Source organism: Amblyomma maculatum, chromosome 1, assembly GCF_055883805.1.
Source record: "Amblyomma maculatum isolate TAMU_Amacu chromosome 1, ASM5588380v1, whole genome shotgun sequence".
NCBI classification, from domain to species: domain Eukaryota; kingdom Metazoa; phylum Arthropoda; class Arachnida; order Ixodida; family Ixodidae; genus Amblyomma; species Amblyomma maculatum.
Window position 1 is genome coordinate 93,498,245 of NC_139344.1, and position 16,164 is coordinate 93,514,408.

At 45.4% G+C, this 16,164-nt stretch overlaps 3 protein-coding genes across 4 annotated transcripts in view; 2 read left to right on the top strand and 1 right to left on the bottom strand.

Annotated features, from left to right (window-relative positions):
* Positions 1 to 7,645: 7,645 nt before the first annotated feature.
* LOC146203201 (cellular tumor antigen p53-like) lies at positions 7,646 to 9,737 on the top strand. Its single transcript, XM_084588562.1, has 2 exons — positions 7,646 to 8,486; positions 8,570 to 9,737. Exons 1-2 carry the CDS (start codon positions 7,737 to 7,739, stop codon positions 8,867 to 8,869), a joined length of 1,050 nt encoding a protein of 349 aa, XP_084444688.1. The 5' UTR covers positions 7,646 to 7,736; the 3' UTR covers positions 8,870 to 9,737.
* A 3,798-nt stretch (positions 9,738 to 13,535) lies between these two features.
* AIMP1 (aaRS-interacting multifunctional protein 1) lies at positions 13,536 to 15,888 on the bottom strand. The gene is made up of 2 exons (XM_084588563.1): positions 14,916 to 15,888; positions 13,536 to 14,389 (listed from the first exon to the last, which is right to left on the bottom strand). The coding sequence occupies exons 1-2, from the start codon at positions 15,726 to 15,728 to the stop codon at positions 14,267 to 14,269; spliced, it is 936 nt and encodes a 311-aa protein (XP_084444689.1). The 5' UTR covers positions 15,729 to 15,888; the 3' UTR covers positions 13,536 to 14,266.
* Positions 15,889 to 15,991: 103 nt separating this feature from the next.
* LysRS (Lysyl-tRNA synthetase) overlaps positions 15,992 to 16,164 on the top strand; it is a 92,617-nt gene continuing 92,444 nt past the window's right edge. The window contains exon 1 of one of the 2 annotated variants that reach the window (XM_084588561.1): positions 15,992 to 16,128. In XM_084588561.1, coding sequence (XP_084444687.1) covers positions 16,097 to 16,128 — 32 coding nt within the window. In that variant the 5' untranslated portion in view covers positions 15,992 to 16,096. The remainder of the gene's footprint in view (positions 16,129 to 16,164) is intronic. The other variant, XM_084588560.1, reaches the window with a different exon arrangement.

Genomic DNA, 16,164 nt, shown 5'->3' on the forward strand with positions numbered 1-16,164 from the left:
CTGGGTTGTCTTCCCAATAAGGCTGATTCACTAACCACTACTAATGGCTATCTAGTCACTAACCAGTACTAACCAATGATTAACTAGTCATTAACTACTTCTAATTAACCATTAGTCATGACTTAATAGGCATGACTAGTGATAGATGAATGACTGACGTTATCACATGGTGACATCATCGGTCGTGACGTCATTACCGAATGTCATCATGACGTCACACCCAGTCGTGTATAATAATCAGAAGTTGGTTGGTTGGTTTGTGGGGTTTAACGTCCCAAAGCAACTCAGGCTATGAGAGACGCCGTAGTGGAGGACTCCGGAAATTTCGACCACCTGGGGTTCTTTAACGTGCACTGACATCGCACAGCACACGGGCGCCTTGCTTTTCGCCTCATCGAAAAGCTGCCGCCGAGGCCGGGATTCGATCCCGCGTCCTTGGGAACAGTAGCCGAGCGCCGTAACCACTGCGCCACCCCGGCGGGGTAATAACCAGAAGTGACACTGACGTTATGTCCGGTCATGACGTCATGACTGGTAATAACGTAACCAGGATATACGAAGCTGACCCCGCCAGGCGTTCGATCCAGACGTCCGTGCGGCGCCTTTCATTTGAGCTTCCTTGAACGCCGCACCACAGAGCATATAGAAAAAGACGCAGTGCAGTATGCGCATCATTGGCGTATTGGCGTAAGGCTTCCACCTTGAAGCCCTTTAGTGAGCCAAAGTGCCCCCTGAATTTTTTGTTTGGTTCGCAGTTGCTTTGCAGTAACGTCTGCTGCTCACCTAGCTGCATCTTCTGGAGTGGTCTTCTGACGCTTAAACACTTAGACATATTTGCGTTTATAACGAACCAAGCGCACTCTCAGAACATTTTGCAGCCGGAGGGACTATAGGGAACCGCCGAAAAGACACTATTTGCAGCGTGAACTACAGGTCATAGTAAATTAAGCTTCAGTTCAGTTTAACATGAACCAAAATAATTATAATGTTCCATGTTAGCCTTGCTGAAATGGCTCGCGCATAAATAGTTACTAGGCTTTGAATTTTAGAACGGGGCTAACATAAAATTAAGCTCTTTGAGGGACCGCTATATATATATAAGGCAGGTATAGGGGCTCGAGTGAATGTGACGTCGACATTTCGTCACTGAAAAGGTAAGAGACAAGGAGAGTCCCCACTAAGCGATCAAGGTTTTCTTTTTCGTAACCGCACTTTTTTTTTTCGATAACTTGTCATAAGGCATACTATAGAAAGTCATGTAAGTCATTTTCTGCCAGAAAGTGGAGAAAGCTTTTGCTTTTAGTGTTGTCTGTTTTCCACTTAAAGAACTCCTCCTCCCTCGTCACCGACAGTCCCACTTCCTAGAGAATCCGTGTTCTTGACGCCCTCGTCCCTGCACAAGTGCACAGCAGATAGAGAACATCCACCTCAGCAGCCATGTGTTGAACATTTCGGGCTAGTGGTCGGTCCTATGTCTCAGGAGTCCCATCGACACTTGACCGACGGGGTAAGGGCCGCTCCAGCCTTTATACTTCTAAGGGATACCTCCTCCAATCTACTTAAGTTATTAAGGAGGGGGTAAGTACACGGCGGGATGAGGGCACAGGATGGGGAAAACGGAGCGGGCATCAAAAGGTATACCTTAGTGGAGGCGGGTGCATTAGTGTTTGGAATTTGGTGTGTGAGGTTGTCAACTTTTCTCTGTCACGGAACTCGCAATGCTTTCGCATTTCCGCACTTAAAGGCCCACTGTCCACCCTCCGGTCGAAAATATTTTCTTCCACGGTGACTGTGAGACTTTGCTCCCAGAACGCAAGGCCGCAAAATGTTTTTGAAACGAGTAGCTGCTACAGCCACCCCAATCATCCGATTCTGTTGTGTTTCTCTCCTTCCGTTCCCTCGCAAAGGTTTTTCACTCTCCTACCCGGTCGTCTAGCCTCCGCAAGACAAATTCCCCTTCCTCCTCCTCGTTTGGCGGGAGGTGGGGCGTGGCACTCCGCCTGCGCGAAAAAAAAAAAAAAAAGAAAGGAAAACGGGCGAGGGAGCGCGCGCCTCTGGATTCAGTCGGATTCAGTCGAGGGAAAAGCGCGCAGCGAGCGGTAGACACCCATCCTTCACCCTCAGACAGCGAGACGGACCATTGGACGTCGTTCGCAGGAAGTACGTCATTACTGTGGCTCGACGGGCCAGGGCAGGAAACGGGGAAGCTGGCTTCCCGAGAGAGAGCATGAGAGAGCTTTGAATTGTATTTTCGTTGCTTTGCGGCGCGCGTGTCACTGTAGCATTTTGCACAGACTATCTCCGCGGTACCTGATCTAAACACTGGGCTCCTTCGGCTGAAAGGTCCTTCCCTGGACAGTGGCCCTTTAAGGGGACTTAAGTGCGCCCCTGAAATTTTTTGGCGCCGCCAGCACGCTGAACTGCATCTCGTTCTGCTCTGGCGCCTGATATGCATCCTCTCTAAAATCCTGAGGTCCATCCCGGAAAGTCTGTAGAGCACGTGCTCTACAGACTTCCTCCGCTCGGAGTCGAAACAGGGGGCAGATAGGCGTGCTGGACGCTCGCAGTTCTTCCGAGTTCTCGTCCTCTTCCTCGCTTATGAAGTTTCAACAGATATCACATTCGAGAGGAGGGATGGCGGGTGGTGATGCCTCTTCTCGAGGTTGAAGGTGAAAGGGGAGGGGGTGGGTCCAGGGTTGAAGTGGATGGACAGGATGTTTCACTTGACTTAAGTTATCCGCAAATGGCGCTGCTGGGCCGCCATAGAGTTCCTATATATGCTTTGAATATAGTAACTTTAGCCCACCATTGCAATGATCTTCGTTCCAGACGAAGCGCGCGCTAGCGCGACTGACACGGTGCGACTGTTTTGCTCGGCTCAGGGGATATGCGTGAGATCTGCATGATACAGAAAAAGGCCGATACTATCTTGAAAAGGCTCAACTTAAAGCCAAAATACGTTCAAAATTTCCAATTACAGATTTGGGTAAGCATAATTATCTGTTCTTAGTTCTTAATTGGTTGAAAAAGTCGAAGGCCCGTGATACCGTGTACGCGGAGCTGGAACTCCTCTCTGTAGTTCCGTGCCAAACATTTCTTGCACCGACTGCTCAAGCTGCTCAAGAGTTTCTCGACCCAGACGATAGACGGTTCCATCATTAGCAGCAACAGTCAAAAATCACAACTCTTAACGACGTGACTTATGGAAGCTTTGTCGTTGAGGCGCGCGCCAGCATTGCCCGCCGGCTCTCTCCACGCTTGAGGTACGGAGGTACAAAATACATGCCCGTTTTCGTTGATGACGCACGCTACAACCTCACATTAATTGCAATCGCCGCGACATCTGTAGCGGGAACCGCACCTGCATTCGTGTGTACCTCCGCAGCCCTGTCGAAAGCTGCGCACCACGAACAAAAGTGTTCATCATGGTATTAAACTGTAAAGCGAAGTCTCGAGGAAGTTATTATACTGTTGTAATCAAACAGCAAGAACAAACAAAGCAAAAAAAAAAAAAGGCGACCAATCTTTGTTCAGGTTCTTTCCGCACTTTCAATGTTTGGGTATGAGGTGTGAACGTATATGTAAATGAAAAGCTCCGCTTACATCAGCCAACATTTTCGATTCATTTAAATAATTTCTTTCTGAAGCACAGAACCGGGTTAATTGGCCCAGAACCGGGTTAATTGGAGAAATATGGGAGAGGCTTTCTCCCTGCAGTGGGCATAGTCAGGCTAACGATGATGATTATTATTCTTCATTCCATGTCCCACTGATGTCCTGAGGCAACAAATGTCGTTACAAAATAAAATCTCTCCATTTATTCACGCGAAATTCAACGTCCTGCTCACGGTAATTGTTCCGTCGCAAGCGGTGCACACTTCACGGTGCTGTCGGCACCGTTCACGTTATAAACATGACCATTCTCGGACGGGCGGTGTCCTTTCGCCAGTATTGGCGTGAGGAAGTAGCTCTCAAGACATTCGATTATTACATGGACCGTTACGTCTTCAAACATTTTTCACGCCTTGACCGCCATATAGCCTTCTTTGCCAAGTGGAAGTACTAGGATGGCCTGTCCGTACTGTAAAATTTGCTCAGAACTCTGTTCGGTCATTCCATAATGGAGCTATATATATATATATATATATATATATATATAGTATCTGTCGCACTTACTCTGTGGACACCTGAACCACACCGTAAGGGAAGGGAGGAAGGTGGGAGTGAAAGCCGAAAGAAAGAAAGGGGTACCGTAGCGGAGGGCTCCGGAGTAATTTCGACCACCTGGGGATCTTTAACGTGCACTGACATCGCACAGCACACGGACGCTTCTTCGTTTCGCCTCCATTGAAACGTAGCCGTCGGCGGTCGGGATCGAACTAGGGTACTCCAGCACAGTAGTCGGCTGTACGTCTTACCACTATACCACCACGGCGGGGCTCGCCAAACCGAAGGTAAAGAGTCGGAAATTTTTTTAATCAAACAGTTTAGTAACGTTGAACAATCTTCGTTCGGTAGCAGAGTTGGCGGTTACTCGTAATTATATATTCCATTTCTGAGTAATTTTGTAACCAGCTGGCTACTTTTTTAAACAGTAACGTTTCTTGTGACTGAATTATATTTTTTTTCGGTAATTGATTACCCGTCATCAGTTACTCATGTAAAAAAAAAAAAATGCTACAGGGGACAAGCGTCTGTGCTGATGTGATTGCGTCAAACTTTTGGTGCGCATGGCATGCCTGGCATGATGCGCTATCCGCGGTCTTTGTTCTTGGTGTAGCTTCTGCAGGCAGCTGCATAAATCCGATCGATATAAGACCAAAGGGTTGTCTAGTGAAGGACGGAGTAAGGCAGCTTTTGGCCGTGTAATTCAACCGGTGTGTTGCAACGCGCTTCTGTTTCTAATCCAAATAATAAACATCGGCGCAATTTTTTCAGCCTTTTGGCGACCTTACCTGCAGTGGCCAACAACGAAGCGTCCAACTTCATAGATGATGTTTGGATTGGTTTGGTTCGGATGTAACGTCCCATTGCAACTTGGCTACATGACATACCGTAGCGGAAGGTTCTGGAAATTTCCGCCACCTGGGTTCTGACATCGCACAGTACACGGGCGCCTTGCTTTTCGCCTTCATCGGAAAGCGGCCGCCGCGGTCGATATTTGAGGGGTTCAGCAGTCGATTGCCCTAACCGCTTAGCCACCGCGGCGGTTCATAAAGGATCGATGTAAAAACTGGCATTGAAGCTTTGCGCAACTATATACGTATGAGCGGGTGTGCAAGGTGTTCGAACAGTACAGCATCACTCCACGTATACAGTGCAGTGTCTCGGCTGATGTCTTGACGATCGTTGAAAAATTCGTGACGACAGCTTTAAAAAAATAACTTCTAGCTGTGAAAATTAACTGCGTGTGAAGAAAATTTCAAGCAGGCCGCACTTATTGCAGTTTGAGCGAGTTTGTGTTACGGCAATAAAGTTTGAAGAAAGTAACGCAATTGTAATCTATTACTGTTCTATAATTACCACTTACATTTCGGGAATTCTTGTTGTTATCGGTCACATTTTCTCTAACGTGTGCAGTACTGTCCACGGCACGGCTTCCTTTTGGTCTTCCTCGGACGTGGTAACGGTTCCTAAACAGGCTCTGTCGTAACGGGATACGGTACGTGAGGAACGAAGGGAAGTACCATGGACGACCGCATGTGCTATTAGAGGAGCTTGATCCACAGCGTTTGGGAGATTTTTGTTACCATCATTCGGCTGGTTCGTTTGTTCATGGCGAGTTGTTCTCAGGGCGCGCTGTGATGTGAACAATTACTGATTAATTTTGGCTGCGTTTCAGAACTTTCTTATATGATGGGCCGGCTCTGAATCCCATGTATTCCTCAATCCGAAACGAACTTTAATACGGTTCCTGCCTTTAGCGAAATGTTCTGCCCCCAATTATAAGAAATGTAGACATCACTTATTTAGATTTTCCGGGTGTATGTAGCACGTTGCATTAAGTGGTTGGCAAAGTTAGTAAATTTCATTGCAGAACGGTGCCCAGCAAAGCCTCAACCACGACCTCCTCTGGCCTCAACGTACGTAAAATGTCGGAATAATGTTCAGCTGGATGTGCATGAGACCCATAGAAGCTGGGCTTTTTGTTTTTTGGCTTCTTGCATTTTTTGGCGTGTGTCATCGCGTAGAATGTTTACTATGTCGTTCGTTAGTAATGCGCCAGGCAAATAGTAGTGTGCCGAAAGTACGCCTATCGTCTTATTTCTACCATTAATGTGCTCGGCACTCGCATGAGCTCTCCCAAGAAGCAACAGCGAGCAGGTAACATGCAGACCGATGCAGCTGTTTCCCATCGGTCTAGTGCGAAAGCACTAATTAATCCGAAGGCGACTACCCCAAGCAAAATCTTGTCTTGCTTGTGCAGCAGCTGCATAGAAGCAGCAGCAGCTAGTGCTTAATTGGACCAAAACTGATATCCAGGTATAATGGACCATCCCATTAGTTCGACGTTCTCACCTAGATTTCGGGCCACGCCACCCACAAAATTTTGTCCGGTTAACCACAAAATTGACCTTGCCAAAACTGAACCGATATTGATATCCAGGTATAATGGACTATGCCCAGTTCGATGGTCATCTCGAAAGTTGGTTCGGACTACCTCTCCCAAATTTTGGCCCGGGCCACCCGAAAACTTATTAACATAAATGCACTTAGTGAACCGTGCTTTGGCAGGACTGTTGAGTGAGTGCGTGCCAGCATTATTTATCCCACAAAGGAATTAGGGGCAGAGAGGGAGGGATGATGATCTTGTCCTGGAGATATATGAGACACTGGCCTGCGGAGCGATAGATGACTGGGCGGCTCAGGTAGCGGAAGGTAACGTGCGAGTCTGAAGATGACGACAAATAATCTCGTGATTTCGAGAGTTACCGGTGCAACAAGTTGAAACAGCTTTGATTTTTTTTTCTCGTTGTAACGATGTCGATCATTAATGTGCCCCTCACGGTATGTCTGAATTCTTTCCGTTAAATCAACGAAATACAATATTTGACGCTCTGGAAAACCAAAAAGCAAAAAAATAAAAAAAAATAAAAAAAAAAATAAAATAAAAATAAAAAGCAAATCTCCTGGACGTAAAACTGTATTAGCGTGTATTTGACTGTGCTTGTGTTTCTTATCGTGATCATTTTATTTAATTTTTGCCACTGATAGCAGCAGTAGCAGTGGTAGCAGCAAGGAGGAGCGCGCTCATTCAAGTTCAAGACAACTTTATTGCCGTCGATGTAGAGGCCCCTCCGCTTCCTCAGTAAGACCCTGGGGGCCTCCAAGGGAGAGGGAGCCCCGCAGTGGGACGTCTTTCACAAAGCGTCCCGTGCCAGACGGATTACTCGAGCTTGCTGCTCCGGAGCCCGGCTCCGGATGAGGGCATCCCAGGTTTGTTTCTCTCTGATGCGACATTCCCCCACCTTTTACCTCCCTCGTTCAAATTTCCCCGCGCGTCGAGCAGCTACGCCCTGCCACGCCTCTAAAAATGAAGCTCCCCGGTTGGTGTAGGCACCATGCAACGTCAACGCTACAAAAAAATGACGTAACCTGACGTCACCAACTTCCGAGGGGCGCGTCTTCGTTTTTGCGGTTTGTGCGATTGGCGGTCGCTGGTTCGCGGGCATGCCCGATCATGTTCGAGTGCCGGCCGGCGTTTGTCAGCTGCTGGCCTGCTGCTGGTGTTGCTGATGCAACTCGCGATGACTCACGTTGGACTGCTGGAGCCGTGGGACAGTGAATGCGTTGGCCAAGATGAAGGAGCTTACGAGCCTACACTGCCGAGCAGCATTTGGAACGAACAGAACAACGCGCTTTTTTGGGCCGCAAATGTAGACGAAGTTCTGCCCTCCGGAGATGCCATGTTTCGGCAGCTTTTTGACGCCGATGTCGTACAGACTTACTGCATGCCTCCCAACACCTCAAGTGTTAACCAAAGTGTGGCTGAGTGGCCTGGTGACTTCGGTTTCAGCGCCGTCATCAAGGGCCAAGCGAAAGTGGGCAAGAACGTATCGTGGACGTATTCCGAGCAGCTTCGCAAGCTGTACGTAACCATGAATGCTCCGTGCCCCGTCAGGTTCTCCACCGAGCGATCTCCTCCAGAAGGGTCGTTTGTATGTGTGGTTGCTGTTTTTAAAGAGTCAGATTCCCGCCAAGAAAACGTTTTGCGGTGTCCGGCGCATCGCATGCCAGCGGACGCGCTCAGCGTCGGCACACTCAAGGATCAATGGTTCCACTGTGATCACCCCGGAGCGCAGTACTGTTGCGACAGTGCAAACGGCGGGCGGCACTGCATTCGGTTGCCGCTTGGATCGGACGTGTTCAACCTCAAATTTGGCTGTCTTAACAGCTGTCCCGGTGGACCTGCCCGCAGAGCCATCGAAATTGTATTCCTGCTGCAGTCGCCCCAGGGCCAGGACTTGGCGCGCAGTGTAGTCCAGGTAAGGGAATGAAGCCAGCCTGTGTGCATTGCATGCATGCATTTACATGATCGCTGGGAGGTAACGGGCCACGTTTGGTGCAGGTCAAGGTGTGCGCCTGCCCAGGCCGCGACCGAAGACACGACGAGCTATCCAGAGAGCCTGAGCACGCGATGCGGTCGGCGCAAGCTGCCTTTCCGTCTACAAGTATGTTACGGGACGTTGATGGAACCGATGGGTCCAGCTCGGACAGTGGAGGTGAAAGCCGCGGCGGTACCCTGGCACTTCGTGTGAGAGATCGCGATGTGCACCGAGTTTTGTCCCATTTCCTTGAGAATGCACATGCACTTTCGGTTTTGAACCAGAGAACGCGGCGAGATCTATCTTCAGAGTCGGATGACTAGGTAGACATTTTTTGCACTCGAAACATGTTGCGTTTTGGGCTGAAAGTATCCTAATTTGCTCTGTAAACATTCTGCGCCCGGTGTAGAGCCCGCGGGCTGTATACCAAAATTTGCGGTATGTGTTTTCGGCTTACTGTCGCATCTCGTTCACTTCAACCAGCCAGGCCATAAATTCATGGAGTTGCAGTGAGATAGCTGTTAAGAGTTTTTCGCAACAACCAATCTGTCCCATGTATTTTTTACAGTGCTCTTTTATTGGAAAGTTGTTGCCTTAAACTGTTTTAAAATCTGGTTGCATGAAGATATCAGAATGGTCCAGTGCAAGCACCTAGCAGCCATTCATTTAGCCTCCACAGTTCAACTCTTAGAATAGTAGATTTTAGCAGCCTTTTACAGATGCCATTTTATTATGCCAATCATGCTATGTCTTGATCAGCTGTGACAGCATGCTTTTTTTATTGTTGTTGCATCTGCAGGAACACATCTGCTCTAAATGAGAATGTGCTGTCAATTCATAGTGTGATAACGCACTTATGTTTTTAGAATGAATGTGCTTGTGTGTGTGTGAATTGTCAGTGCACCTCGCTTAAAAGGTGCACTGATTAAATCAGTTGTTATTAATTATGTGAATGGTTTTTGTAATGTTGCCACATGGAATGCATGATCAACCCATTGTAATCTTTGCCAATGTCCTTGTACTGTTTTCATGTATTTAACAGTATACCTATGCATGATCATAATATAATATACACGCTTTTGCATTGCCATATAAAAAGTTGGATATCTGTGATAGTGTACAACATTTTGATGTCCTTACCTTAGTGCAATATTGCACGTTCATTAAAGGGCCATTTTGCCAATATGTTTACACCTTCTTCTGTCCTTATTTCTTGTGAAAGAATTGACTGCCTAACACCTGGATTTCTTTGCAATGAACATTGAATTGGTCAGTCTAAAGCATATTTCTGCTGGTTCTATATAATACAACACACAGCAAGATCTTTCCATAATCTGTCATGTAGAGACAAGTAAAGTGAATTCCAAAGTCTTTCTAAAGTGTTTAATGTTTTCAGCCGAACTTGTAATTTCGGTGTGCTGGTATTGCACAGGAAGTGTCAGTGTTGGCTTAGCAGTACTGAGCATCCTACAAGCTTAAAAATAGAATGTGCCAATCATCACTCGTGCAGCAGTCGGGTGGTTTAAAGAGCATTCAATGACCACTCCATCTGCCCTTGCAGGAACAGTGTAGCAGCACGTATACTATGAAGTTGCACATCTCCACATATGTATATTTCCAAATCATAAGGACATACTGCAAGAACTTCGTTTGAATATCCAATAAATTTAACTTCAACACATTTGTCTCATTGGTATCTAGTGCATTAAACAGGCTCCTAATTTGAACAGACTTCAGTTTCCATTGAGTCTGAGTTAAATGTACTTAATTTTCAGTTTTCTTTCTTTCATTACGAGGCTGATGACAGTTGCCTTTCGAGCTGGCTGTCTGTGTTGAACAGTCCAGAAATTGCAACATTTGCCATATGTATACTACTTCTAGACCAATTTTTTTTTTGTTATTTTTCCTAAGAACACTAGTTGAATGCAACTCAAGCATGCAGCAGCAAATACCTTCAAAGCATGTTCTTCAGCCAATAGCATTTACCAGTTGTCCTGATGTTGCGAATAATCCAATTTCATGATTGTACTTGTCATCTGCCCTTGATTTCACGTGAGGGGATTAACCACGGCATTGCGAGAACCTGTTGACACCATTGGAGCCCTCTTTTAAGAAGCATTCTCTGCTGCGCTCTTGTTGTGCATGACTATATACAACTAAAGCCTCGTTGCTAGACAAACAAATGACCTTTCTTCGAAAAAATTTACATTTCGCATTAGTAAGTCACTTTACTCTGTTGGGAAAACAGCGCTGTTCGATTTTAGTGTTTGTAAGCCGCTATCCATTTTCTTTATCTAGCACAAAGGCGGTTGAGCAGCTTATGTTTAATTCACTCTTACTTTTACATCATGCATTCCTCGTTTGCAAATTCAAATTAAGACGCCTAAAAGTAGAGTTAAAGGCCAAGCTGAGAGTTCCATTCTACCATTTGCAACAGAAAACTGAGCAGGTTGACAACAGTTCATCTTGACAGTAGGAAAAAAAACAGTAAAGGAAAAGGTAGATGACATGGATGCTGGTTCTTAAATAAACTCAATTTATTCAAAGCTGATCAGATAGCTTGATGCAAAATCTATGTCATCATTGTTTCCTGTATATTTCAGTTTTATACTGATAGCCTTTCCTTTACATATTTGAATTTGCTGCCACCTTTTCTTTTTGCTACTGCATGGGCTTCTGGACAGCAAAGGTGAGCACACCGAGACTTTCTGGAGGATTATAGGTGGGTGATAAATTTTTCTACTGATTGGTGCTCAGAGGGTGTACTTCTTGAGCCTGGAAGATGCCTTTGCAATCCACAAAAGGGCACGAAGGAATGGTGGCTTCATACACATACAGACCACAGCTTTTTTGCCAAGTGCTGTAAAATCGAGCATACAAGCAAGATGTGTGCTCTGTATTTTTTTTATAAATCCTATAATGTTGATTACCCAAGATGAGGAGGTGGTTACACTAGTGTAGAGATGAGCTAGTTGGTATACATTCACTTGAAAATATGCAGGTGCCACCTTTGAAACACAAACATAAGAAAAATGACAGGACACAGCGCCATGTGTTCTGGTTTTCTTGAGCTTGTGTCTGATAGTTATCGCCTATGCTCTTTCAAGATAAGCCGATAGCAGCTGTGTTATGCACTGCTGCAAAGGCCTCTAGCCCACTTGCGAGAGGTGTGGGGTTCAATTCAGAGTGTTGTTGGGTGCAGTGGGTGATATGAGCGAAAGCCGTGTTAAGCATGGTTTGATGGTTTGAATTAGGGGGACGCTCAAGCTTCACCCTGAGAGTAGCCATGATAGCCCTTGTAACACCTTTTCAATCCAAACTTTTTTGTCATATTTTTTCTTTAAGTAAGGTTTTTTGGAAAGGAAGGCACATTATACTTTATGTGGACACCTAGGCTTAATCGGGTCAAGGTCAATTTTTAATATTCTTTCTTTAGGTTTTGGGGAAGGAAGGTGCAGCATACTTTTGGCTTGCACCACCTTTTTGAACGTCAAGTGGCTGGACAGGTTGACTTTGGCTGATACATGGCATAGTGAAGCTTTCACTTCAAAAGCTTTCTTCTGGCCTGATGCTTTGTTTATATGGCGTGAAATGGCTTGGGAAACGGGCCTTTAGAATCCACTTTGTGTAAAGAAAATCGAAATAACTCATGCCATGGTGCTTTTCAACCAAAATTGCCCTTGCACTGTAAAAATTTATCGTCAGTGTTTATGTTGTAGGTAGGTCTTTCCTCTAGTTAATTTTTTATCCTATGAATACAAATCCATAAAACCAACTTACAAGCACTACTGCGTGAGAGGTGTTCATGCCTTACTCAATGGACTGGTACTTATTAAACGTAACAGCAACATGCTTAAGTAGGTCTATGCTGCATGGTAAACAGCACAACGTGATTGCAATAGATTTTGTGTTGTGCTTTATGCATCATTTCAGCAGAGAAAACAGCAAAATGCATGCCAAGTTAATGGACATTAATTTCAATTAAACCACATAATATTCCAGCAAGCAAGCAGTGGCATTGCATGAACATGGAATATGTGAAGCATGGAGTTCTTGTGTCAACCAGTACAAGAGGAGTCATTGGCCACAGTACTCATACATCAAGGCAAAATAAAATTTACACAAGGGACCTGCTGCATCAATACAACAGCCTAGCACTGCAGCTCATCACAAGCATTCCATGCGAGTTGCAAATCTGATACTACAGGCAGAGTGAGGATGTGGCATACTTGTAACTACCTCTTTACTGCTTGCTTATTACTTTGATGTAGTTTTTGCGCAAGTGATGCTAGTGCTCCAGCGATTCGGTAAAGCACTACATAGTTTGTCACATTGCTTATTTTGAAGTTGGATTAAATTAGATCAAATGCAGTTTGAACAATCAGTAGCAGACAGTTTATTTTTAACGACATGCACTCACATTTAATATACCCAGGAACAATAATCACTTAGCAGAAGAAAAAGATAAAATGCATCTTCTGTGCTTTTCTATCTGCACACCTCTTGATGCAAAAGTGTATGTCCCATTACTAGAAAACCCAGCGTCATCATTTGTTTCCTCACACGATGTTTTTAAAAATCCCAGCAATGGCAAGAATAGGATGACGTCATCAGGCAGCTGTATGACATACACAGCAAGCCAAGCATCCACAATGCATCACTCTGGATGCATCCAGAACTGTCCTTAACTGAAGTCACTGCCACTTTATACATGTTATTCATCTCCAATATATTAGTTGCCGCTGACCGGCCTCTATGTGGCACCAGTTTGACTGACATATCAAAATTGTGATGCATTTGCCATATAGCATTCAGAGTGAGAGCATATAGGTGTTAGTCACATTGGAGCGTAGCTTACAACAGGGATTTGAACAAATTACATATGTGCCTCCAAATGCGTGCTTTCGAAACCCGAGTTTCAGCAAATATGGCTCCCAGAAGCCGCATGGAGCATAGCAGTCTACGTGAAATACTGAAACACACACCGCATACTAGCAGAAAACATTTAATACATCGGAAACATTTCACCGGCAGGGCTAAAATGCTTTTGAATTCATACATACGAGCAATCAAGTACATCTGCCAAATTTTCCTTAAAACCATATTTTGCCAATTAGCTCAACTGTTCATAATTATCCTTAAACTGGATTTAAGGTGCTCCAGCCAGAGACAGGTGAATGCTTCTTGCAGAGCGATATCCATACACTTTTGCCATATACACACTGTTACCATCTTGAAAGTCAGCTAAATTTACCTATGAAAATAAAGATTAAACATGCAGACTAGCATGCAGTCTTGGGAAAGTTAGACTTAAAAGTTAGTTCTGGCTTTATCCAGCCATTGACAATGACCGGTTCTCATGCCATTAAGACTAATCCCATAGCATGAAATCGCAGGTGAATGGTAAATGCACCTGTGAAATGCAATTAGCCGTGATATGATTATCAGTCAACCCTAATGGTTGAGGGGCCTTCTTTGACTGCATCCTTCAGTTGTATCCAATCATAAGTACACTGCAATTTCAACAGTAGCGCATAATTACTACCAGACTTTGACACTATTTGGGCACTGCATATGACGAAAATGTATTTCAAGCTGAAAATTGCCAACCATTTTGTCTTTGCCATTTAATAGTGGAAAGGGGTGCTATTTGGCATCATTTCTACTCTGAATGAACGAGCAGCACCACACTGCAGCTCTTAGTTCCAGCAAACAGTGCACTATTTTATTTGGACATTGCACAGTGTCTCAGCTGTCACATAGCCCTGACGGCCAGCAACTAGCCAAGGGTGACCCTTGTATGTTGCTCTTTTCTCGCTGTCAGTCTTCAAGTCTGGAGCCACCTGCAGAAAAGAACAAAGATGTTAATTTTAGATGACATGCTGTCAGCAATGGCTGCATAAAACAAAACTCTACACCCCAAATTGTAGAGCAGGTTACTGCTGCAGACGAAAAAGCCTATTAAAATGTATAACTGTAACACAAATTGTACCTTGCTGCATACTTTTCAAATTTGTGTGCCGAGCAATGTGACTTTTTTTGTTTAAATAGCAATTAAGTAAAGATGACTCCTTCAGAAACCACCCTGAAAAATTTTGCTGACAAATATGTCACTACACTGAACGTATAATTAACGCGCAGGTTTGATGTCTTAACATGAGATGAAATTACTGGAAAGGCAACGTGTCACCATTTCTTCACATTAATGCATACTGTGCAGGTGATGTCACTCATTATGTATTTTCAGTTCTTGTTTCAGCAAAATCGAATTTCAGTTTAAAACAATCACAGCATCCAACCTGCTGCAGCTGCCAAATGAAAGGGAAAAGTAACAGTTTGACTTGCACAGAACATCAATTGGTGCAGTACCTGCTCGAAGATTTTCTTCTTGGGGTTCAGCTGTACGTCAGGCTGGCCTGGATATCCGTCACAGACAATTCGATCACCTGGCAAAGCATCTGGCGGTGGAGCCAGTATTTCAACCTTCTCTGGAGTGCTCGCACACATAACCATGGCTTCTGACGTAACGCCGCGCATCTTGGCCGGCTTTAGGTTGCACATAAGCACAGCCATTCGGTTTTGCATCTTTTCTAGTGGCACAAACTTTACGAGGCCTGAGACGACCGTGCGATGTTTCTCCTCGCCTACGTCCACTTGCTCTACGTATAAAGAGTCGGCATCAGGGTGCTTTACTGCGCTCACAATTCGCCCGACACGCATGTCAAGTCGGCTTACATCAACCGGCTTCGAGTCATCGCCGTCTTCTACCTTTTTCTTACTGTCGACCTTCTTCGTTAGAGGTGCCCTCGCGTCCACAGTAGGCCCTGCGTGCTTTTTCGGCGGATCACCAGCTCCCGTGTCGGAAGTGTTTGGCGAAATAACGAGCGCTGTTGGCCTACTGTCCGCCGGACGAGCAGGATGCAGAGGCCTCGTCGGCTGCGTGGAAACCGCCACCGACGGCGCACCGTTGCGAGCTTCAGCAGCCTCGAGGCGATTTTTCCACTCTTCAACCTCACGGCGGAGAAGTTGGTTTTCGCTCCGTAAGTGGGCGCATTCTGCTTGAACATACTGTTCTGTTTTAGCAGCACGCAAGGATTGTAACTGGGCAGTAAGCATAGCAATCAATTCGTCTGCCTGCTTTGCCCTGCTCATCACCCGAGCTAAAGCACTATCGACGACCATGTTCAAACACTAAGATAAAACAACCAACGAATAAAATACCCCAATTAAGCAAAATTTGCAAACGCTACACGACCACACACCCACGACCACGACTTACTGTAGGCAAAGTGCCCACGACCCACGTGCGCAGGTTAGGGCTTAGGGTCTGGCTACTGGCTGGTGGCTACCGACGTTGCCTGCGTTGCCGACGTTGACCAAAACGATAGCGAAGCGAAATGCGCCTGTGAACAAGCGTTGCTTTTCAATTATTTAGTCGAATTTCAAATTTTGAATTGTTTTTTATCAGACAATGTTAACTACTTGTACAATATTTACTCGCAAAACGCCTGTTATCTGCATCGACATGGTCATTGCCCATCAGCCCAAAAATGGCAGACGCCGGTGAAAAGTTGAGCAAAAAGTGAGTGGTGTCTATGTAGGTTTTCAAGTCATTGTT